Below are 26,247 nucleotides of genomic sequence, written 5' to 3' on the forward strand. Positions count from 1 at the left end.
TTTGATTAAAAAAGGACTAAACTTTATTGACAAACTGCTGCAGACATTTTGACATAAGTTTAAGCTACCTATTTAGGCAGACTTACACATGTAGCATTTAATCTTCCAAGAACAAAATGGGAGGACGGTACAAATCCAATTAGGACTTTAACTTATGTACAAAGTGGATTTTGATGCCTTTTTCACTCAGCGGCAGTGTCCCTTTTTAGATCATGCTAGTGTTGAGACATACTTCACTAGCTACCTGGAGAACAGTGCAATATTGACAGCCGTCAACTTAGGGAAGTCATCAGCTTTTGGCCCCCCATGCCCAGGTGAGCCTTTTATGGAGTGTAGAATCTCAAGTGGACTCAATACTTCGCCTTCTGTTTTTAAATACTGAAATTTAATCATTAGTATTATTACTCAAAGACTGTTCTTGTTATAAAGCTCTACATCAAATGCAATCCCAGTGGCCAACCCCCCCACACCCTCAAATCAATCTCTTCAAAACCTACTCGCCACCCTAAGTATCTCTCAACACTGTTATGTCTGGGGCTAGATTTCAAAACCCACATAAGGAAATAGCCAGTTTTACAAAGCTAATTTTGTTGTTTTTAAATCAGTTAATGTTAAAAATTGAATCAACTATTTAATTCATGAGGATCTTTCATATTAAAATTTAACCTTAAGCATTCAACCGCCATGTGCTTTTAAAGGAAACATTTTTAGAGACGTCTGAGCTCACTTTTACATGGTGGCACCTACTGCCGTTAACGTTTGTGATTTTAAACCTTAAACAGCCCTGAATTTTGAAATGTAGCCTAGTTTGGGAGTCTGCAACTACAACTTTACGGGATGCCTCAAATCAAAACTAAGAAAGTCAACAAGCCTTAACTTCAGAACCTTTAAGCAAGCAATGTCATTTTTGAAACTAACAGGTTTGTGGCTTTTTTGTTTTTTTTAACTCAACTTTTATTTTAATTATAAAAGGTACACTTCTGTTTATATTTAAACAACAAAGAAAAATGCATCTACACACTTAAAAAATTAATTCAATATTCCTAAATCTATTTTAACTCATTTTAAAATACTACATACAGAAGCCAGAATGCAGAGTAAGAATGGAATAAGGGGAAGAAGAAGGGGACCACGAAGAAAAACACTTAGACAATTACTTGTCTGTTGTGGGTAAAGCAACAGGAATCCTGGGAGATACAAGAAATCAGTAACAACTTTGCTCATAACTGATATTTTCCCTCATGTTTGTTTTTAATAACGTCCATATGGGTGCTCTCTGTATGCTCCCTTCACCGGCCTAGCTGGAGGGGCCTTCAGTGACGGCCTGGTCCCATTCCAGTCATCTTGGCCTGTGGGAAAAGCAACAACAGTTTATAAACTATATGCCAGTGGGATCACCAATGGTATAACACCAAATGTTATTAGGTGCCATCCAGTCAAATTTCTGGCTCATAGTGACCCCATGTGACAGAGTAAAACTGCCCTACAAGGTTTATTAGGTTGTAAATATGTAATCCCTCTGGCGTGGAACCAGTGGGTGGGTTCAAATCACCAACCTTTAGGTCTAGCTGGGTAGCACACTTAACCACTGAGCCACCAGGGCTCCCTATGTCACATCAATTTTGGAGAGGAAGCAGCGTTGATTTTACCATGTGACCTAGGGACCCCTGGTGGCTTTCTCTCCAATACTGAGTCACCACCTCCGTGGTGGGTTCTTGCTTTCTAGTCTGCTTGGTCGTCCTCCTTTCCCAACTACAGGACAGCATTCAGTGGATGGACACAAAGAACCAGTGTTCTTTTAGTTCAGGTAAGTGATTTATAGTAGTGAATCCATTGACCGCTTTCTCATGCTTAGTGCCAATGCACAGAAGCCAGAAGACCATATGGTTTCCCTTTGTAACAACAGGGTACAACTGGGGAGATGACTACTTATTTCTAGAGCTGACCTCTTGTGAAAACGAATCGTATCTACAAGTTAAGTTTACCTATGCAAAGTTATCCCTAAGGCTTACTCCTTCAGCTGCTCCTGCATTCACAGACCCCTGGCTCCGAAACTAAGTCTAAAAGGTCTGTATGGATCTCAAGGTACCCAGAACTGAGCTGATTATACACAATTTATATATTGTTATTTCACCCATCACTTTCCAAGTGATTTCATAGTACCAGGAAGGCAGTTTATTTTTCTAATGCTGTTCTTAATAACACCAGATAAACAGATTAATAGCAGCGGCAACATCCCCCAAGGAGCACAAAGATGAGTCTACCTCTTTCAGTTTAGTTGTTCCTCTGGCAAAACAGAAATGCAATTTAGTCAAGCCCACAGAGGCCCCATTGTGCTGGCTTGCCCATGAAGAGAACCACCCGGGTGCTATCCCACTGACCTGCTAAATATGGGCATATAAGAAAAACGCTTCAGTGTGACTGATGGCAACTGTCCAGTACCATTTAAAACTGGTAAAAAGTGTTGCCGTGGGCAAGTAGCTGATTGGAGAAGTTGAACTCAGTTTGCTTCTCTATGAGTAGCTCTAAGGGGCTGGGCTCCACACTTTCGGCTAGAGGGAAGGGGACACTGTCAAAATCTTTCAGGGCTTTCAGAGGAACAACAATCAATTGCCAAGCCCCTTGCCAAGGACTCTCTGGAATTTTCTCAGGTATGCTGAAAATACCTTCCATTTAAAAAACTGTTCTCTCTGCATCCACCCACTACTACATGGCACTCCCTCTGGGGCCCATTAACATGGAGCCATAATTGGTTCCTGAGGCCACTCTTGAGGAATGTGTTTATAACCAAACCTCAGTGAAGACAGTGTGGTTCTACTGCCATTCCAGAATCTAAGCTCCCTTGGGATTAATGACTGGGTTGAGAAGTCTCCAAATCAAAAAGCAGCTCAGTGCTGGTACAGCCCTGAATTGCAAGGTCCTAAAGCCTTTGATCAGATTCTAAGAACTACTCTTGAACCCTAGGCTCTGGCTGGCTGCTTGCCCACCTACGTCTTTGTCAGCTGGCATTTCCTCTACAGTGAGATTCTTTTTGTAAAAACTGAGTCTGGGTGGAACAATAGAGAATACGATTAAGCTTATTATGTATCAATGTGGCCCAGGTATCAGTAGTAAAAACCTAGAAATACATTCCAGGTTTTTTGGGCCAAAATAAGATGGAAATAACCCTTAAAAAAATAAACAAATACACATCAGCTTCAAAAACTTTGTTGTTTGAACCAGAAAAAAGAATTTTGGTAACATACTGGGTTAAAGCCCTTCAATACTAACCCAAAGGTCGGGATTTGAACCCACCAGCCACTCTGAAGGAGACAGAACTGACAAGACTGATTCTGGACAGACTGACAGCTTTGGAAAGCCCTCGGGGCAGCTATACAGACCTGCAGTTTGCTGTAAGTCATAACCGACTCAGTAGCACTGCTTTCCAACCAGGCGGGCTGGGCCGGAGCCCTGGTCTAGGACACACCCACCTAGCCTTCCAAGCGGAATAGCACAAGAATAAATAGTCCCTCTGTTAACACCTGCAGCTGAGACCACCTGGTGCTGTTAAGGTTTCTTCTTATGTGTAACTCTCAATAATCTAGTTATCAGCATCCTCCCAGGCACTTACTTGCAAATTCTACCCCAACACAGAAATTAATTAACACATACCATAAGCTTCATAAGAATCTTGAACCTCCCCATGTCCATAGTCATAATATTCTGAGTCTCTGAAAGCCAAAGACAGAGTATTAGAAAGCTAAAGAGTAAATGTTTTAGTTTAACCTTCCTCCCAAATGCCTCCACATCTTCTGCATTTTACTGTGTGAATGGGATAAGAAAATGCTTAGTTTTCAAGCTACAAAATATTGTCAACACAAACATACTATACTATCCATAAGAAATCATGAACATGTCGGGGAAGAAGTGAGGCAGTCAGGGTGTAGTAAAGCAACAATGAAACATACAACTTTCCTCTAGTTCTTTGTTTCCTCCACCCCTCACTATCATGATCCCAATTCTACCTTACAGATCTGGCTAGACCAGAGGATGTACACTGGAAACACAGAGCTGGAAACACAGGTAATCCAAAACAGGACCAATAATGAGAGTAACGATACCAGAAGGGGAAGGTGGGGGAGAAAAGGAGAACCAATCACAATGATCTACATATAACTCCTCCCTGGGGGAATGGACAACAGAAAAGTAGGTGACAGGAGACAGTGGTCAGTGTAAGGGAAAAAAAATGATAAATTATCAAGGGTCCATGAGAGAAGAAGGGGTAGGGAGGGAAAGAGGAGCAGATACCAAGGGCTCAAATAAAAAATGTTTTGAGAATGATGATGGCAACAAATGTATAAATGTGCTTGACACAATGGATGGATGGATGGATGTGATGAGTTGTATGAGCCCCCAATAAAATGATTTTTAAAAGGTGGCTTCTTGAGATGTGTGCTGCGTCAATCTCTCAGTTTCTCCAAATCCCTCCCCACCCTTCACTAAGACATGAAACAGCAATTTGTTTGACTCACCCTTGGCTCTGGCTATAGTAGCCTTCGTAGCCTTCATAACTCTGTTCTGCATATGTATCATCATACCCCTAGAACAAAAAAGTGAGATAGAAGGAATCACAGAGTGTAGAGAAGGCAAATATCTGCTATAGCAGTTTTCTGGATTAACAAAAAGGAAAAAAAAAAAGTCCCCCAAAATGTTTTAAACACCCACTGTGAAACAATTAGGAGACAGGGTTACTTAAAAACAAAGAAGCTTTCATAGTATAATACTGAGCTTCAGTATTATCAGGAGAAGTAGTGGGATGCTTTTTAATACACTTTGTACATTAGGGCAAGCAGCTTATTATTTCCTGTTTTACCTACTCACAAAGTAGGAAATCATGCTCAGAATGTCAAAACCCTTCAGAGTTTAAAGCTAATGGCTAGAAAGGAGCAGATTCCAAATCAGACAGTCCCTGCCAACTACCACCTACTACCACCATGGCTCAGGCCCTGGTGTTTCCACCTTCCTTTGGTAACTTTCTAGGTATAGGGAAATGGCGCCATGTTCACATTTCTTACATATTCTTCATAGGTCTCTGGTGCGGGGGGTGGAGGCAGCGGTATTCTCTGGATGCCCGCTGTCCGGGCTCTGGGTGTTGGGGCACCCCTCACAGTAGGTGGCGGCGGCACTCCTCGAGTCACAGTGGTACCTCTGGTGATGGTTCCTCTCACAGGTGTTCCACGCACCAAAGCCCCCCGAGGTGGTCCAACACCTCGGCCTCTGCAAAAATAGTGTTTGTTTTTAAGGAAACTTTTTAGATAGGCAACTTTCATGTTAGATTCATTTGCAAAATCTGGAGATAGGTAGACGTATGATGACTTGACTAGACTACGATTAAAGCCTAGGAGAGTGCATGTGTGGGTAAAGGACCTGGAGTCTGAACGCATCCTAACATCACAACACGTACAATTCTAAAGCCAGTGACCATTTAAAAATGATAGTACTTTCCAAAATTAAAAGACCAAAAATTTCAGCATGACTACATTTGGTTCTAACTTGAGAATCCAAGATCTACAATCACACCCAATACTGGGATTCCCTCAGACACTGCAGCTAAAAACACTGAGACCGATAAAGAGAGAACAGCACCAATTTCCTCCCATTTCTGGCTGTTTCCCTTTCCCTGTTTTCGTACCTGGGAACAGGAGGAGGGGGAGGTGCAGCTCCACGGCCTCTCACTGGCACCCCACGTCCACGAGTGGGTTCAGGGACTCCATTCAAGTAAGAAAGCTCAAGAAACTGTTCCTGGCAAATATCATCCATCATATCCTGGGAATGAGAACAAGGTTATGTTTTGTAACATCTCCACTTTCTGCCAAGAAAATCCACATGAGCCTCAAATGCTAAGCACAGCTTTTAAAGCCAAATGATGTCTTACTTGCCACCTTTTTTGAGGACAGTCTTAATAGCATGCCTCTCTTTATTCGGATGAAGCTCTGTATAAGGTGGTACCCACACAGCTCTCCAGAGCACTTCTCTATTCTCCCCACAGACAGCCTCCTATCAAGTCGGGCTGAACCATTTGTAGTTCAGTCAGGTAGACAACTTATCATCAACACATCCATTCTCTGCAAATACATTCCTCACCCTGGAATAATAAAAGCCACTATTGTTAACTAAGCTCTGTGTGCTGAAAATTATTTAATAAACTTTATGTAGATTACCCCATCTATACTGCTAAGAAAACACATTTGGGTACTAAAAAGCAGCCAGTCCAAGGATAGAGTTGTAAAGTGACAGACTACAGCTGTAAATACACACTTGTCTCCAAAATCTAGGCGCTGGATCATTAGCCTACATTGTCTCTGTTGTCCTCCTGAGGAACACTAACTTACCCTTACAAGTCATCAGTAATATTACCTTATTCAAAAGTTTCTCCTGATGCCTTTCCAACCAAGCCCTTCTCTGTCTCACTGCATATCTAATAATCTCTGCCCAATCCCTTCCCACATTACGGAGAATTTTTTGTCTCCCTCATAGATTACAGCTCCTAAGGAGCCACATGTGTAATTTCCAACCCAAATGCGGTATTAGGTGTCTAGCAGATGCTTGACACATGTTTGGGATGAGCAAGAAATCTGAGACTAAGAGCTGTGAACGAGCTTGTTCACGTTGACCTACATAGAACTCCCAATCCAGTACTCTTCCCATTGCACCATTGCCTCTCGGGTATGGCCAGTGGTTCTAAAGGAAAACAGGGCTCAGATCATAGGCATAAAAACTAGTTCACCTTTTTCTCTTTACCAGTGGGAAGAAGTGGCCTTCAAATAGACAAGTTTAAAAAAAATTGCAACTCTTTCCATGTTATTTCTTGACCAGACATATTCAGCCCCACTAGTACATGAATTTTTTCAGCTTAAAAAACAGAAGTTTTTAAGTATTACAGATGGAACTTGGTTAAAAGTAGAAAATACCAAAAAGATGTCTATTTGTATTTTATTGACTAGGCAAAGGCATTCAATTGTATGGATTATAACAAGTATGGATAGCCTGGCAGAGTATGGGAGAATACCTGAATACTTAACAGTGTTCATACAGAACATGCTTGAGGTGTGGAAAAAAGGAATCTGAAGATAACAGAATTTTCCCATGAGCGCTTCGAAGTTGTCTCATATATGGAACTAGACGCATTAAAAAAAAAAGAACAAGTACCTATCAGGCATCAAAGAACAAAAAATCATTGTGTGCACACCTCCATGATACGATCACTGAAGACAATGGGTGCATAAGCAAATGTGGTGAAGAAAGCTGATGGTGCCCAGCTATCAAAAGGTATAGCATCTGGGGTCTTAAAGGCTTGAAGGTAAACAAGAGGCCATCTAGCTCAGAAGCAACAAAGCCCACATGGAAGAAGCACACCAGCCTGTGCGATCACGAGGTGACGAAGGGATCAGGTATAAGGCATCATCAGAACTAAAAAATCTTACCATAGCGAATGAGGGGGGAAGTGCAGAGTGGACACCCAAAGCCCATTTATAGGCCATGGGAGATCCCCTTGCACAGGGGTCTTGGGAAGGAGACGAGCTAGTCAAGGTGTGATGTAGCAACAATGAAAAATACAACTTTCCTCTAGTTCCTGAATGGTCATCCCCCCGCCCCCACTATCATGATCCCAATTCTACCTTGCAAGTCTGGCTAGACCAAAGAATGTACACTGGTACAGATAGGAACTGGGGAGAGAAAAAAAAAAAAGAACAATTACCCATCCTATGGCTTAAATTCAGGAAGGTATGCATTAGAGCTTATCCTTTTCACCATACCTTTTAAATCTATGACGAGCAAATAATTTGAGAAGCAGACTATATGAAGAATTCTGCATCAGGACTGATTAACAACCTACTATATGTAGATACTAAGAAAATCTTGCTTTCTACAAAGGAAGGACTTGAAGAACTTACTGATAAAGGATCAGACTACAGCAATCTGTATGGATTATACCTTAAAAGAAAACAAAAATCCTCACAAGACCAATAATAAACAGAGAAAAATGCAATTGTTAGAATTTCATTTTATTTGTGTGTGTCCCCTCCCCATGACCAGGAATTCTTTTCACTTGTATCCACAAGCAACGTCCATTGAAATCAAGCAGTGCACTGCACTGAGAAATTGCTCTTACAAGTGCTAAATTAAAAGGCCAGGATGTCATTTTGAGAGGACTAAGGTGCACCTGACTTAAGCCTTGGCTTATGCAAGCAAAAGCTGGACAAAGAATGAGAAAGACTCAAGAACCGATGCCTTTTGAATCATGGTATTGGGAGAAGAAAACTAAATATGCCATGGATTGCCAAAAGAATAAATAAATCTGTCTGGGAAGAAGTACAACCAGAATGCTTTATAGAAGCAGAGATTTTGAGACTTTATCATATGTACTTTGGTCATGTTATCATGAGGGACCAGTCCCTGGAAAGGTACATCATGGTTGCTAAAGGATAGGACCAACAAAATAGAGGATTATCTTCAACGAGATATACTGACACAGTGGTTGCAACAACGAGCTCAAATATAGAACTGTGAGAAGGCACAGGGCAATGCTGTATTTAGTTCTGTCATAAACAAGGAAGCTGTGTACTCCACGGCACTGAACACCAGTCTCCCTCAACTCTCCACTTCTCCCTATACACCACTGCTGCTGGAGATTTATATCAGAGAAGCAGGTAACCAAGACCAGGCTACAAAGTGGTACTCCCCACTCCCCCCAAAAAACTACTGGGCAGAGCTTTTATAGTATGTGTGTGCGTGTGCGCACACGCACCCACACCCACACACTTTCCTCCTGCTTGGGGAAAAACTCAAGTGCACAAGTGGTTTTCTCATTTCAAAAAAGGTGAACTGTCTATTGATGGCAATCTTCCTCGTTCTGGACCTGTGTCAACTTCCTGAACAGTTGATAGTACATTTGGGGTTCATTCTACCAGGCCAGATTGTTAATCATTCTTTCTACTTAGTTCCTTAGAAGATTGTACTACTAGTGTGTGACAAAATAGGCCTGGTAACAACAATAATTTATAACTGATCAAGAATTCACGAGTGGGAGGGGAGGGGAAGAGGTGCTGATACCAAGGGCTCAAGTAGAAAGAAAATGTTTTGGAAATGTTGATGGCAATACATGTACAAGTGTGCTTACTACAATTAAATGATGGATGGCCATTAGATTTGTAAGGGCTTCCCAATAAAATGATTTAAAAAAACCCACATCTATGAATAAAATAGATGCCACTGTTTGACACACAGGTAGCCATCTCAGCATGTCAGTTTTGGGCAAAAACAAACAAAAATCCAGCATGACTCTCTTGCCCCACGCACCTTACTCAGCCTGGCTCCCTCTATTTCTTTTTGTTTCCTCGAATGGCTAAGAGCATGTAAGAATACCAATTTGACGACGTAGAAAAGGTGAAGGAAAAAAACAAGGGAGGTGCTATCAGTCACCCAAACAGATGAATTTGAAAAATGTTTCCAAGAATGGAATAGATGATTTGAGAAATGTATTAAGTGTAATAGAGTACTTTGAAGTGAAAAGGTTACTTTGTAAAATAATTTAATCATAGCTTAAAAAACAAACAAAACAAAACGGTTTTCTTTGGTAACCCCTCGTATTTATTCAGATTTCTCCAACTGCACATCAATACTAAGGAAAACCAAATCTCCCTGGCAGAAATGTTTTCCATAGGTCTTCTGGCATGGACCCTTGTGTAAGGTGTCCCTTATAAGACTAATATGAAAGAGATGAGCAGTCCCTCTGCGTTCCTTCAGATTTTGGGTAGCTCAGGGGGCTTTATAGAACACCTCAAAAACAGCAAAGAAAATCCTCTCAGGGAAACTTTATAGAGTTCAGGGGTTTTTTCCCCTAGGATATTTTAAATGGACTGTTTCATGTTCACGTTCAGCTTTCTACAAGATGGAAGGAAGCAATCGAAGGCAAGGCAGCTGCTGAGAAATCTGAGTGTTGGAATCTTTGAAACTCAGCATTATGGGAGCAGATTGCCTACAAATTGCTGCTCTACCAATTCTAAAATCCTTTGACACCATATCGAGTTTCCTTCCTTTTACATGCTTTTACAAGAAAGCAAGAGATTATACCTAACTTCCTCTTCAGATTTAGTAACAAAATCATGAAATTGGATCCATTATAGCTGAAAAATATTCCAAATCCTTTCTAAGGTCCAATTCATCCTTGGCATTGAACATTCAGCAGTACTGCTTAATCTGACAAACATCGGGCCTTGCTACAAAGCTAAAACAGCATCCCTATTTATTCAGAGAATGAAACAATGTGTTTAGGTGGTTATGAGCAAAACAGTTAACTTGGCCTGTCCCATGCTTTCTGGATCTCAGTTTGAAAGAAGCTACACACTACTTAATATCATGAACAGCCACTCGTCTAATAATCACATCTCTTCTAAATCAAACTCCACTAGAGGAAACTCTACGAGAACCCTCTGGAGGCACTACGTCAGCATGTGATCCATCAATAGTGGGTTCTGTAGGTTTCTTGCCATTTCCCTCTAAACTTTTTGAGTCTACAGAATAAACTCCTTGAGTGTAAGAATCCAGCTACCAGCTTGGCCAGTGCCCTGCCCTATCACAACATTCAGGTTTCATGCTAGTACCAGAACACTGAGTTTATGGGAAGCTGCTATCAAGGAGTTCCAGAAGAAAATGTATTGAAACTGATTGTGGCAGCAATTGTACAATACTGCTTGATGTGATTAAACCATGACTGTTATGATATCTTTAAAACCTCCCAATAAAATGATTAAAAAAAAATTTTTAATTAAGCTTGCTAAATCTTTGTTAACAAGATAACACCAGACCATATCATGGACCCAAGAAACTGACAACATATACTGACACTGCCACAAAACTAAAACTGATACTAATGGCTCATGTAGACAATGTTCTGAAAATGATGGCAACATATGTACAAATGTGCTTGATACAACTGATATATGGATTGTTTGTTATAAGAGCTTTATGAGCCCCCAATGATTTATCAAAAAAAATCTTTACAAATAAAAAATAAAACTAACTCTAGACAAGGGGACAATAACAGACAAAACAAGCACAATAAAGTTCAGCATAGGCTCTATCACAGGCAAATAAGAAGGGGCTTCAAAAAGTTTGTAGAAAGTAGAATTAAAAGATAGTGGCGTTTTCCCAAACCCGCTGAAATTCCCATACACAGCCTAAGAACATTTGTGCACAGTGCTTTGAGAATTAGAAATACTGGACCAACTCAGAAAAGAATGAAAGTAACTGCATAACTTAATATATGTAAGTTCCAATTATGCATAGACCCTGGTTAAGAACCTTGACTTAGCAATAACACAAAATCCCAACCTTTCTTTGCTCAGAAATTATAAAAGAAGGATTTCCTTACTGGTACTAGAAACTTCTTGACTTCCTCCATGGCATGGGCCATAAGAGCATAAGCCTCACATGGGGGTCCAAAGACTTCAATGAACACATGCAGATCCATATTCAGATGGGCGTATTTAGGGTCTCCACCTTTGCGCAGCTCTTCTTCCTGTGGAAAACCAGATAAACATCACAGCACATGGACTACAGAGAAAATGGCACCTGTACATGCAGACCAAAAGGTGAGCAAGAAATAACTCCGATACCTAAGGAAAACAGTGAAGTTTCAGAAGACGGTGAAACAGGCTCTGGAGAACAATGATTTACACAAACTGCTAAACCGCACCATGGTCTGGGGCCAATAGTTAACTACTACCTTAAATTCCTCCAAAAAAAAAAATTCCTCCAGTATTAACTAGAAGGCACAAAAGAGGAAAATTCAATTCCAGTCTCCAAAGATCTATTTACTGAGCATTTGCTTTTAAATTACAGGTACAGCTGTTAATCACCAGCTCTGCTTATATTATCTGGGAAGTCAGGACACACAGAAAAGCTCATAAGCTCCTAAGTCCCATTAGCAGAACTAACATACTTCGGCCTTTAATTGGATTCCTGTGTCCGCTGGACAAAAGAAGAGGGGCCTATGAAGCAGGTTGTGTCTCCTCTAAATAGTAGTCTCTACAAGGCTAAGATTATAGATTTTGGCGAGAAGTTCAAAGAATCTTGGTACAGTGGTCACATACTTGGTTGTTAACCAAAAGGCTGGTAGTTCAAACTCATCAGGAAGCTGCCCCACAGGGGGGGGAAAAGCCTGTGCTTCTGTTGAGATATGCAGCCTTGGAAACCCCATGGAGCAGTTCTCTGTTCTACGGGGTGGCTGAGTCAAAACTGACTCAAAAAGACAGTGAGTTTGGTTTGGTGGAACATTTCTTGGTACGTCCAGAATACAGAGCCTATATGGTTGTCGCCTAAGGGGAAAATGACACGAGAGTCTGCTGTTAGAACTTTCATACTCATGGTTCATTTAGCAGACCTCATTCCGACTAGCTGGAACTAATCCTCAAATATATTTGCACTCAACACTAGTGCCCTTGTTTTCCCATGTTTTGGGAAGGAAGGAAATGTGCTATCCACAGTTTACAGTCTTAGTCCAGGGAAGTTTCAGCCAGGTCCCCTTCCCAAGTTTAAATAGATCAAGTCACTAATACCCAAATTGCTATTGCTTTTTCCCTCACATACAATCACAAGTCCGAAAACAAACATTCACCAGACATACTTGAATCCTTTTAGGGTTGCAAAAGCATGAAAATTACTTTGGTCTGTAATCTCGAGTCCAACTTGAAGGAGACCTTTATCAAATACGTGCTTTCATAACAGCCCTACTGGACTCCAGGCCAGTAGGAAACACCAGGGCATCCTCTTGTCTCACCAATGCTGAGCTTACCTTAGCCTTGTCCCTCATCGAGCCCTTTCCCAACACGGAGATCTTTGCACCAGTTTCTTCTTGCAGTCTTTTGATCGTATTTCCTTGTGGTCCAAGGATCTTCCCCACAAAATTAAACTGAGAGAAAATAAAAGAACTCCTTAAATACCTAAGTTCTAAATTTCCTCACATATAAAAGACTTCTATACATTTCTCGTTGAGCTTCAACAACCCTGTTAAACATGTAGCGAATTATCTGTCCCATTTTACTAAAGGATATACTGAGCTTATACCAATACAGTGATCAGCCAGCCTGTGGCTATCCTAAAAGAGTGGCAGTTTCAAGAATTGAATTTAAGCTTCTCCTGGTGTAGTCTGACGCTTTTTTCTTTCATATCATAGTGTAACCCTCAGTATTTAGCAAACATCAACAATGTTAAGGAAGTGACCTCAGAACAGAAGACCCTTTAGTAGTATTTTAATAAGCTAAATATTACTATCATGGTCTCTAAAAGTATTTGCTTAAGAGTAAACATTGAGTAAGAAATAAAACTAATAACTTCATACAGTTCAAAGACTAGTGTTATATTTCCTTTTATTTAGACTTAATGATTTCTGGTCAATCATCTGAAATGAATTTTTCAGGATTTAAGTTTTTTTAATTGAAACCTTGAGCAAAACTTGGCCAAACACTTGAGAAAGGAGCTGTTTGATAATAAAGAAATTATTTTCATTCCTGCCTATAGCTATTTATTAGTTACTGGTTTAGATCCACAAGCAGCGCTGGAAACAGGTACTAAACGTGTGAAGAGCAGCTTCACGGGCTTAAGCTTCTGACGCATCACAACCTCCAAGAAGCGTTCCTTACTGCCCATGACTCTTACCCCAATAAAGATAATTCAAAAGGAGCAAAGTACTTTTTGCTTTACCTTAGGATATTGCTTGACAGGTATCAGTACCCGCTCCTTCAGCTTCATGTTCTTGTGAGAAAATAAATCCAAGTAATTCTCATCATCATCCTTTTTTGAATCTCCTTTCTGAATCTTCTCAATTTCTGAATGAGACAAAGAGAAGTCGATTTCTTTGTGCTCTGGCAAATAAAGGCAAACTTCCAAGGCTGTTTAAAGCAGTAACACATAGCACTTTATGAAGGAGGCCAAAGAGTTCTGACGAATGTGCTGATTTCAGCGAGACTGGCTGGAAGCACCCAAGCTGTATGAGGTTTCTACAGAAGAGATTCAAATGTTTAAGATTAAACTAATTTAGCACATTAACAGGCAATGGCATGGAGAAAAGAGGGCAAAAGAACGCTATAGTTTCAGTAACAAAAGAAGTAAAATTTAAAGGGAAAAAATGCTGTGTAGTCTTATCTTGATGAATTCCACAAAGACAGTAGTGTTCTAGATAATTCTTTAAAAAAAAACTTTGAGTCCATCTCTTATGAACATAGAATAGTAATTTAGTTTCTTTGAATTTTGTTTTTTTCCTTTATAAAATGGAGGCAATAGCTCATGAGTTTGCTATAAAGACTGGCTTTTTTTTAAAGCCCCGATCAGATAAAAGGATGCTTGGTAGCAGGGCAGCGGAAAGAGGAAGGCCTTTGAGAAGATGGATTGATACAGTGGCTGCAACAACGGGCTCAAACAGAAGAACAGTTGTGGGGCTGGCAGGGGCTGTGTTGTGTTCTGTTGTACATAGGGCCCCTCGAGTCGGAACTGACTCCATGTCAGCTAGCAACAAATATGAGTGTCCAATTGTGAGAAGATTCCCTACCATTAAGGAACTTTAGTCAATTTCAAATACTGAACTTCTTATATAGAAGCACATGAAGGGAGAGAAACAGGCCTGATCATTTACTGCTAAATAGAACGAAGTACAGGAGATACAAGAGAAGTAAGTCAAGCATGCTCTCTCTCCACCCACATAAAGTGTTCTGTATATACTGCGATTCCTAGGCTATAAGGTAGCTGAGTCAGAAAAGACTTAACGACAAAGCGAATTTTGAGGAGTTCACCCACCCAAACCCACAGCAACTCAATGACTCCTACATAGTTTCAAGACAGTAAACCAAGATGAGCAGACAGCCTCACCGTTCTCCCTTGGAGTGGCTGGTGGGTTTGAACCACCCACCCACCTTGCTGCTAGCCAAAAGCCTAATGCCCAAACCACAGCACCAAGGCTATAATAGGTCCTCTAACAGATAAAACAGTTCTCAAACTTCAGTAGCCATCAAAAGCCCCTGGAGGGTTTGTTACGCTGCATGGCTGGATTCCTCCCACCTCCAGTTGATCATTTGTGCTGCGGATGTGCCATTCTAACAAATCAACAGACGATGCTTATGCTGCTAGTCTAGGCACCAGACCTGAACGCCAATGGTTTACAGGGGAAAATGCCCCGTTTCAAATATGATGCAACTCTACACCATTAACCACTTTTAAAACGTAACTTTTAGACCAGTCCAGCAGTGAAGCACACAGATGAAAAAACACTTGGATTTTGACAGACTTGAGAGTACAGACCTTCATGGAGGACGGACAACAGAAAAGTGGGTGAAGGGAGACATCGGACAGTGTAAGACATGAACAATAGTAATTTATAAGTTATCAAGGGTTCATGAGGGGAGGGGGGAAAATGAGGAGCTGATATCAAGGGCTCAAGTAGAAAGAAAATGTTTTGATATATGACAAGAAACGTACAAATGTGCTTGACACAATGGATGTATTAATTGTGATGAGGTGTATGAGCCCCCAATAAAATGATTATAAAAAAAAGAGTATAGACCTTCACATTGAAGGTTTCTGCTTCTAGAAACACAATCCGCCATCATCATATACAGTGAGCTAACAGGCCCACTCCAGCGACAGCACCTGCTGTTAAATGTTGGCAATTCAAAGCTACCAGGCACCCCATCACCAAAGAGGACAGCATGGTAATCTGCTTCCAAAAGCTGATGGCCCCGGCAACCCTACAGGTGGGTGGGGGAATGCTCTAAAATGGATATAATAATGAATGCACAATTCTCCTTGGTAGGAGTGAATGGTTGAACTATTGAATTGTATGTGCTATGTAAATTATGTGCCAATAAAACTGTTAAAGGAGAAACATGGGTACAGATAAAAGAGCTCTGGACACAGGGAATCCAAGACAGATAAACTCCTCAGGAGCAATAATGGGATTTAGTGATATGAGGGTAGGGGATAGGAGGAACTGATTGCAATCATGGACCTACAATCCCACTCACCCAGAGTGACAAACAACAGAAACATGGGTGAAGGGAGACAGCAGATAGTGTAAGACATGAACATAATAATTTATCAAGGGATCATGAGAGTGGAAGGGTGGGGGGTGGAGGGAAGAAAATGAGAAGCTGATATCAAATGCTCCAGTAGAAAGAAAATGTTAAAAAAAAGTTTTGAAAAGGATGATGGCAACATATGTACAAATGTGCTTGACACAAAGGATGTATAGATTGTTATAAGAGCTGTTAGAGAGCCCCAATAAAAATATTTTTAAAAAAGAAAACTTACAAATAAACACAGTTGTACACAAAAAAGAATGCAATCCTATAGGGCAGTTCCATCGTGTCCTATAGGGCTACTACGAGTTGAAATGGACATGATGGCACAGTGACCTACTTATGCCTGAGAGCACGTATTCTATTTTCTGACAATTTAAATTGTTAGTATTTGTAATTATCCTTAACTAAATCCTTATGAGAATTGTAAATGACAGCTCTTCATACCCCTATATTTCATTGCCTGAAATAGAAACAAACTGGATCTGAATTAACAGATCTAATGTTTCCTTCAACATCCTATGTTTACCCTGCATTGGTGGCATACCCTGACCTCTACCTCTCTCTCCTCAATTACTGCTAATATTAAGGTTTTCTGTCCACTCCTTTTAAGCCTATCCGCTGAAAATACCTCTTTTTGATTTTCAAACTGACCACTCCACAATTCTGGAGACATCACTGTGCCACTTGTAACAATGTGGCACAAATTAACAAACTGTTTTAACTGTATTTGTGGTTTTGAAGAGCCCTGGTGGCCCTATGGTTAAATACTCTCAGCTACTAATTAATCAACAAGTTTAAATCCACCAGCCTCTCCTTGGAGAAAGATGTGGCCGTCTGTTTCTGTAATGATTATGACCCTGGAACCCTACTGAGTTCTATTCTGTTCTATAGGGTCACTATGAATCAGCCTTAACTCTACAGTACTGAGTTATCAGATTAGGTTCAGTGTATTACATTCCAGAAACCTGTCTTGGTCAGTACAAGAGGAAAAACTCAAAATTCCTATAGGTAGCAGGGCTGCAAAATGAAACCCAGCAAAAAGGTGTTTCAATGCAATATAATGCACACGGTGAATCCATGCCTTCCTAGAACATGGATCCTGTTGCTATATTTTCAATTAATCAGATATTAATTAGAATCCTCCTATCCAGTTTTTCTCATTTAAGAATATGAAATAATTTTTTAGAGGATTCAGTAAAGATCTAAAATGGACTAATACAAATATAAAAAAGTAGGATTTTATAAGCAAAAAGACCAAGAAGCAAATTGAGCCTTCAAGAAGGTTTATCTTTGATGTTTATAAGCTCTAGGAGTAAGCAATTATTCAATATCTATAGGTATCAAACTCTACAAATATTATGTCATTTATCTTTAACAAAGACACGACAAATAACTAACGAGACAGCTGGTAATTACCATTTTACAATTGAGGAAGTAAAACTCCGGGGTTAAACAACCATTCCTAAGTCTGATAATGGCGTTCTGGGGGTGGAGGGTCAGGAGTTATGCTAACCACAAGGTCAGTAGTTCAAAACCACCAGCAGCTTGGCAAGAGGCAGATGAGGCCTTGGCTCCTGGAACGATTCACAGCTGCCAGAAGCCTCTGTTCCACAGGGCACTGTGAGTTGGAACGGACTCCATGGCAGCGAGTGGCTTCTTCTGAAGCTTGTTTATTTCTGGTACAGCAAGGATTAACTCCTCATGGTTCTTCCACTGTGTGCCATTCATTCCCTCTCAACAGGGGGAGAGGACGGTACTTTATTTAAGCAAGGAACAGTTGATTCTGATAAAATGTTGAGAAGTGCAGTCCATACACTCACACAGTCATGCAATGAAAGGGCCTTGCGAGTATCTCAGATGTCAGTTCAACTGTGTACTTCTCTCCTTGGCTTAACTTCCCTTGAGAGCTAGAGCTGATTACAACATTAAGAGGAAAAAAAAATTTTTTTAAGCAGAAGTTTCCTCAAAATGACTCCCTCAAGCAAATTTACTTTCTAGACAACCTTTCTAAAACCTGCTCCTTTAAGTGATCTTTGCCTGGGCCCCAGATCTGAGAGGACCCAGAGCTAAAGAAGGAAAAGTTGAATTGTAAACAACATAGAGAGGTGACCTATTTGTTTCCTGGCCAGACACTTAAAATAATCATATCTAGTGCCTTTACTGTTAGGACTATTCCACTATTTCATTTAGTCTTTATAACCAGCATCATCCTCATGTAATAGATGAAGAAATTTGAGATCAACAAGTAAACTGTCAAAGATCAAAATCAAATTAGTGACTGAAGTATTTACTCCTTACACCAAACAACAACCAAATAATCATCACCGTAGAGTCAATTCTGACTCACAGCAACCCTAGTTAGAACTTTTGAGGTTATAAATCTTTCTCCCAAAGATAAAAGTGGTAGTGGTGGGTTTGAACCGCCTCCCTTGAGGTTAGCAGTCCAATACTTTCCTGACATTGCTATTAGACTATTTATGCCAGTTGAAGCATAATCAACCAACCCTGTGACACTTTTCAACACAACTCAACTTACTACCATCCATTGGATTCCGCTATCTACAGGACCCCACAGGAAAGGGTGGACTTACCCCCATGGGTTTCTAAGACTAACCCTTTACGGGAGTGGCAAAGCCAGTCTTTCTCCGTAAGTATGGGCAGATTCCAATTCCCGTGAAGAATTCAGAATCTGCTCATGATTTCACGTAAATCACAATAAAGTTTTTTTTAATGATGTATGTAAACTGTTGAATGGATATTCAATTGCTTTGTAAACTGTCACCCAAATCATAATAAAAAGTAAAAACAGGGAAAAAATGTTTTTTTTAAAGCCCTTTCTTCTTATCACTGAGTAGTATTCCATGGCATAAGTTGTGCCATGGTTTAACTATTCACCTGTTGGAGGCTTTTTGGCTTTTAACATGTCAACACATACAGTTACTATAAACCTTTGAGTACAGGTCTTTTATAAACGCCAGGTTTTACTTTATCCAGGACAAATGCCTAAGACTGTAAGCACTGAGTCATATAATAAGCTCAAATTCAATTTTGAAACTGCTTTAGCACAAAAACATTCATGCTTTACAAAATTTTACTTAATCTTTCCAGTAGTCTATGAAAGTAGTAAACTATAGGTAGTCCTCTGGAACTTACTTTTCCACCCAATATTAGATTTCCAAGATTCCCCATGTTGTTGCACATGGCTATGGTTTTCACTCGCACTACTGTACAAACTATAAACCAAACTCACTGCCTTGGAGTCCATGCTGCCTCAGTGACCTCTGTGGGTTTCTGAGACTGTAACTGTTTGTGGGAAAAGAAAAGCCCCGTCTTTCTCCCGTGGAGCTAATGGTGGTGGTTTTAACTGCTGACCACACAGATCAGAGCCCAATGTGTAACTACTACACCTATAGGGTTCCTCATTGCCGTCTTAAGTATTTCATTTTGTAAATATATCACAGTATCCAATCTACGATAGAACAATTTGCATCACTTTAAAAGTGCCATCAAATTATGAATGAGGTTTATGTGAATGTTTCTTTTCTATTATTCTATGTGGTTGTACTATAACCTGTACTAATTCACATTTCCACCAATGTATGTTTAAGAGTTCCTTTTAACTTACATCCACTTAGGCCTTAAGTGTTGTTTACTTAAGTTCTTGTCCATATAGGTTTTTATTATTTGCTGTCTCAAAAAACCGTTTTTTAAACTTATTTATCATCCCTTGCTCTTTCAGCTACTTTATATTCAACTTTACCAGTTGAAAAAAAATAAATCCAATAGAAACTTAAAGGTAAATTTTCAAGTACCATCACTTTCTAATTAACACTTCCTCCTCTTCTCTGGGGAAAAAAACCAAAACACACACACAAACTCACAACCATCTGGTGAATTTCAAATCACAGCAACCCTAGAGAATAGGGTAGAACTGCTCCTATGGGCTTCTAAGGCTGTAAATCTTTATGGGAGCAGAAACCCTCATTTTAAAGAAAAAAAGAAAAAGAAATCCTGATTTTTCTTTCTCAAAATGGATGGTGGGTTTGAACTGCTGACCTTATAGTCAACAGTTCAACAGATAGTAACACTACATCACCAGGACTCCTTCCTTCTCCCTAAGGGCATGGTTTATCTCTGTTCAAATCTTCCTTTATCTCCTCTCCTTCAACAAAATTTTAAATTTCCTAATCACGAGGGAAAAAAAACCCCTGCCAGTTCATACGTGCATAGATTTATTTCAAACAAAATGTTTAAACTTGCCTCTGATCAGTGGTTTTAACTTCTCTCAATAATATATAGTCTGGTTAGCACGCCTTTGAAAAGGAGATCTCATCAAGACTGGATCCTGAGATGATTTGCTGGGCCAGTTCAATCCAACGCAGAAAGGTTATGATGCCTTAGTTTTTGTATTTCAAAATTACAATCTTGATACAGGCGGATTACAGGGGTGTAATAGGAAGTTTTCAGAAAAATGCATTGCTGAGGAAAAGTCCAGGAACGTTACTTCAAGGACAGTTTTGTATCATAATGTATCTGCTCATTCTGAGGGTAGCATGGGCTGGCTAAGGAGAATTTTGCTGAGAATCCCTAAACTATGAAACCACCTACACTACAGGCCTGATCCTTCCCCTTTCCTCTTCTAAAGTTGGGCAGGTCTGTCTCCCCAGGTGTAAAGGAGCGAAGAGCACAGCGTTCTTTGGGAAGAACACAGAGGAGGGAGTACTTCCTGCAGAAGTGTATAGACCCAGACCGCAAAGACAGCTTCACACTTTGATTGCTTAATAAAGACACTGATGTTTTTGAAAGTAAAACTGTCTTTAGTTATTTTAATTATCTATAGAAAGTAGGACTTTCTAGATCTACCTGGTTACATATCTCATCATTTCACAAACTTTCTAATGAAAAAAGGGTCTTTTTAACTCTAATCTCAAATATTTCTTGTCCAAGAAAAATCTATTCCTCTAGTCTAAGGGTCAGCAAATTTTTGAGGTGAAATCATATTATCTGAATAATATCCTAAAAGTTTTCAGTTTTACTCCAGAGCCACATGTACTAAAAAAGCCTCATATGGCTCTAGAGAGCCAGTTTACTGACCCCTGCTCTAACCTATTCGGAAACACAGGAGCAGCCCTGGTAGTTTTACAGTGGTTAGGTGTTGGGCTGCTAACTACAAGGTTAGATCAAAACCACAGACTAGCTGCTTTTTAGGAGAAAGAGGCTTTCTACTCCCACGCACAAGGGCAGTCCTACCCTGCCCTATGAGGTCCCTATGAGTCTGAATTACCTGATGGCTCTGAGTTCCATGTTTATCAGCAAACACAGTAAAGGACGGTTTTATCTGTAATCAAATAATCTTCATCTGTAGTACTGGGATATGGACCTTTGGGTGCTATAAACGGTTTAAGTGCTCAACTACTAGCTGAAAGGTCAGTGGTTTGACCCACCTGGAAGCACCTCGGAAGAGAGGAATGACAATCTGCTTCCAAAGGGTCAGTCCTGAAAACCATGTGTTTTACTCAACACAAGGGGCTGCCATGAGTTGGAATCAACATGACGGGAACTAACAACAATGATAAATAATACTGGGATAAAAAGTCTTCCTGCTTCACTGGATGGCCAGGAGGGTGAAGACTGCATCATAAGTAGCAGATTTCCTGACATAAGTAACATGTTCTAGAAAGGTTTAACAGTATTGCTATGTGTTAGGCCCACATACATCTTGAACTGGTTTTTATTGCTTATATATCATGGCATTTTACATCACTGTAAAATTAGATTCATTTGTCAATTCATGTTCTTACTACTTGCACATGTATCAGAAACATACTGATACATATGCTCTTATCTTATAGTTAGCCTCATTACTGACCACTTTTCTAGGTAAACCATCTGGATGCTGGTGATTACTTGGTGCATAATTCTCTTGCCGTTTTCGCAGGTCTGTAGCTCCACTTTACGGTTTAGCTACTGGGAGGTCTCACTATCTTCTGCGGCACATTATAAAGGCTTCACACTAAGTAGCCTAAACAGACTTTGTAAAGTGACCTTTATTTTGTGCTTTTGGAGGATGAATTTCTTGTCCTTTCAAGATTTTTTTTTTTAATCAATTTATTGGGGCTCATACAATTCATCACAATACATAGATCAATTGTATAAAACACATCTATACATTTGTTGCCCTCATTATTCCCAAAATTCGCTTGCCTCTTGGGTTCCCAGAATCAACTCATTTTCCTCTCCCCCCTTCCCTTCCTCCTCCCCTCTCCCCCATGCACCCTTAATAATTTATAAATTATTATTGTATCTTATCCTTTCAAGATCTTTTGTGGATTTTTAATAATCAAAATGTTTACTTACTCCTTAACTTTTATATCGCCTAACATCTCCCTAATAATATGAATATATACATACATACATATATACATATATTCAGAAAACATTCTTAAAGCTTTGAGTCCTTATATGTTCATATATGTATTTGTTATCCTAGCTATGGATTTTGCTAATAAGCTGACCTAATCATGAAGGAGGGGTGGCCAATGCACATAATGATTAGAGTATATGGTGCATCAGATGCTGAGAAGCTCAAAAAAAACAGCAAGAAAGGCAGCAGTATATGAGTGGTCTAAAATCTTACCTATCACATTTAGCTGATAGAAAATAAAATGCTCGAAACAGGGAGGGTAAAGGGAGAATGGGTAGGAAAGAGGGAACCGATTACAAGGAACTATATGTGACCTCCTCCCTGGGGGACAGACAACCGAAAAGTGGGTGAAGGGAGACGTCGGACAGGGCAAGATATGACAAAATACCCATTTATAAACTATCAAGGGCTCATGAGGGAGGGGGGAGAGGAAAAATGAGGACCTAATGTCGGGGGTTTAAGTGGAGAGAAAATGTTTTGAGAATGATGTACAAATGCGCTTTACACAATTGATGTGTGTATGGATTGCGATAACAGTTGTATAAGCCCCTAATAAAATGTTTTAAAAAAAAAAAAAGAAAGAAAAGAAAATGCTACCTCTGCCCTTAAAAAAAAAAAAAAGTGGTCTAAGTTTCACCTTAGGGGAATGAGCAGTCCTGGAGGAGTCAGTCAAAAGTGCTAGGCTACGTACGCAGCCTGGGTTTCTATCCCTAACATTCTGGTTTTGTCATTTTCACCGTCCTGTTAGATTTTGTCTGCCTGAAGTTCCTTTTCCAGATCATTCTGAAAAACTTTAAAAAGCTTGGCCTAAACACCTTGACATATACATCCTATTTTTTTAAAAAGTATCTCTAGATCTCAATTCTGTTCTCATTGAGCCAGCATGCTCTCAATCATATTTCACCAATTAATATTTGAGTTTGTTTTTTTAAAAGAATAACATTAAAAAAGCCAAAGTCAAGAAAACTAAAAGCTACTCTCAGTAGATGCAAGTAAAGCAATGAAAGGAAGATGAAAATATAATAACTTTAAAGATCAATTTTCTTAATGGTTATTCCAAGATATCTTATTTTTCACTTAAAAGATGACAATAAAAACTGGATGTTCAATGGGTTTAAGGCAAAACAAAAAACTGAGTTTTCACAACCTTGTTTAGTGCCATGGATTTATGACTAGAAGTGAAGTGACAAATTATTACCTAATGATTACAGGTCAAAGAGAACAGTGCTAGTGCTTTTTACACATCATGTAGTCTGTAATACATCATCTGTAAAGTGGCTTTATGAAGGTTACTGAGGCTCAGAAAGCCTCCTAAGGCCATGAAAAGGCAAGAACCAGAACTTCAAACGCAAGCCAACACCTTAGAATTCTAAAGTTTTCTTTTCTTTTCACTTCATGCTTGTAATCTGGACTGTTCTTAAAAATTTGGGTAAGTAAATCAAGTCAATCTTTAACCAATTAGTCTGACACGCTTCAATCTACATGTACATTTTTCAGATCCAGTCAGACACTTAGTGCTTGCAATAGAGAAAGTACTGTGAAAAACATAAAAGATTAAGAGCAATTATTGCCTTGGAAGAACTTGATAGAAGAACTCAAAGAACAGCAATCCGGGCATGTAGACAGTACAACAAACAATGAATGAAAAAGGTAAGCAACCAGTACAGTAAAGGTCTCACAACAAGGGTTCATGTAGTAAGTAAATGTTTAGAAAATGATGATGGCAACTATGTACAAATATGTTTGATACAACTGATGTATGGAAAGTTATGAGAGCTGTAAGAGCCCCCGATAAAATGAATAAGAAAAAAAGGTGTCTTTTACAGTGTGATATTTCTGAGCTGTTTTTAAACTGGAATTTTTAGAGGTTGTTTTCTAAGTCAGGGGAAAAAAACCTTCAGGAAATTTTATTTTATGAATATTACAGTGTAGAGTTCCATTTTATGTGATGGCAAAATACATTCATTTCTTTTATTTAAAAAAAAATTTTTTTAAGTCCCTTTCCAAACCAAAACCAAACCCACTTAGTCCATTCAGCCTCAGAAGGACCCTCTAGGGTTAAGAATTAATTGTCCCTTGGGTTTCCAAGAGTAACTTTTAGGGAGACAGACTTGCTACAGCTTCCGGAAGCTGGTGGGTCAAAACGGCCCACCTTTGGGGTTAGAGGCCACTATGCCATCAGGATTTCTTAGAGGACGACAAAGGGAGGAAAAGAATATTTTCATAATGATTTGCCCTGATAGCAACATGAGCGAGTCCAACTTCTCATTCAGCGTTGAAAGCTGCGAAATTTTGCTTCCTTAATAAAAACTTACCTATAACATGTAGGCAAAAATGAGCGACTAGTTAGTGGCCAGGGCCGACCAGGAAAAGTGTCAGTCTACAGAGAACAAAGACTACCATCCCTAATCGCTAGTTCTCACTGTCGAACAGAAAGAAAAACCCCAAACGACCCAGCCAGTCAGGCTCAGGCACCACGCAACTTCCAACACCACCCCTCGCCTCCCTCGGGCATCCCATCCCATCCACTTCCCGAGTCCCTAAAGTTATCTCCCCTCCATCCACACGCAGGTGGTGCAGCCAGTGCAAAATCAAGGGGGCCGGCCTCTGTGGCAATGACTCTCTTTGGCGGCCGCAGTTGCTCGTCTGATTTGGACGATCTCAAGCTCCGATTCCCACGGGTCGCTCTTATCTTTACGGGGAAACTTAACCCCTGGGGACCGCTATGTGGGATCCAGACCCAGCGCCCGCGGCGCGCTGAACAGGGCACCCCAGCCTCACCCTTCCAGGGACCCTCCCCGTCCAGAGGGCGCCTTCAGGTCTTACACCGCCACCAGCAGTCGTGCAACGGCTTTCCCTTTGCGCGGACAGGGAAAAGCAAACGTTTATTTCTGGAAGCATCTGAGCACGGGGCAGCTGCGAGCGCAGGGAGGGGGAAGGGGCGGAAAGGGGCGGAGAGCTCCGCACCATCCATCAAGATCTCGGCGCTCCGGGAGCGCAGGGGCGCCGTCGGGCCTCCTGGAGGCTTCTCCCGCGCACCCTGGGCAGGAAAGAGGATTTGGAAGGCAGACTGCCGGGCAGGGGACGCTCGCAAATGCCTCCGACCCGAGAGGGCGGGAAGCGAAAGGAACAAAGCCGCTGCCACCCACGCCCCCGGGTGGCAGGGCGACCCACAGGCACCGGGGCAGCCCGCTTACCGGCTGTCAGCAACTGCATGGCGTGAGTGAAGGACGGGTCGAGCGAGTCCTTCTCGGCCATGAGCTCGGGCAGGTACTTGTTCTCCGGCTCCATTTTGACCGAGGCAGTGGCCGAGGGAGGTAGCAGTGGGGTCGGCGCTGGACCTACTGTCGCGTCGGGACCAGTGGCCGATGGGGGCAGTAGAGGTGGCGGCTGCGTGGCGGGAGAGGCCCGGGCGCCCCCCCGGGGCCCTCCTCCGCCTCCCCGGGAACGGTGAGGCATCGGCGGCTGCCGAGACGGTGGCTGACGCATCGAGGGGTGGACACCCGAGGGGTCCATGGAGCCACTACGGCCCGAGGACCGGCTCATGCGCGCGGCGGGGTCGTCCCGGCGCTGCATTGGGAAGGACGGGCGGTCGAAGGATCTAGGAAGCGACGTCGCAGCGGTAGAAGGCCCAACGGCGGTTGGCGGGGGTGGGAGAGCCTGAGCGACCGCGACCGAAGGCGACCCGGGCGACCCAGCGAAAGAGAGCAC

General features: G+C 41.0%; 1 protein-coding gene across 1 annotated transcript; it reads right to left on the reverse strand.

Moving 5' to 3' along the window:
• KHDRBS1 (KH RNA binding domain containing, signal transduction associated 1) lies at positions 1 to 26,247 on the reverse strand. The gene is made up of 9 exons (XM_004705018.3): positions 25,734 to 26,247; positions 13,744 to 13,868; positions 12,836 to 12,952; positions 11,414 to 11,560; positions 5,672 to 5,805; positions 5,055 to 5,256; positions 4,512 to 4,579; positions 3,652 to 3,710; positions 1 to 1,349 (listed from the first exon to the last, which is right to left on the reverse strand). Exons 1-9 carry the CDS (start codon positions 26,110 to 26,112, stop codon positions 1,252 to 1,254), a joined length of 1,329 nt encoding a protein of 442 aa, XP_004705075.1. The 5' UTR covers positions 26,113 to 26,247; the 3' UTR covers positions 1 to 1,251.

The sequence above is a fragment of the Echinops telfairi genome, unplaced genomic scaffold, assembly GCF_000313985.2.
Source record: "Echinops telfairi isolate 266 unplaced genomic scaffold, ASM31398v2 ScPeMD7_7457;HRSCAF=8495, whole genome shotgun sequence".
In the NCBI taxonomy this organism is placed as follows: domain Eukaryota; kingdom Metazoa; phylum Chordata; class Mammalia; order Afrosoricida; family Tenrecidae; genus Echinops; species Echinops telfairi.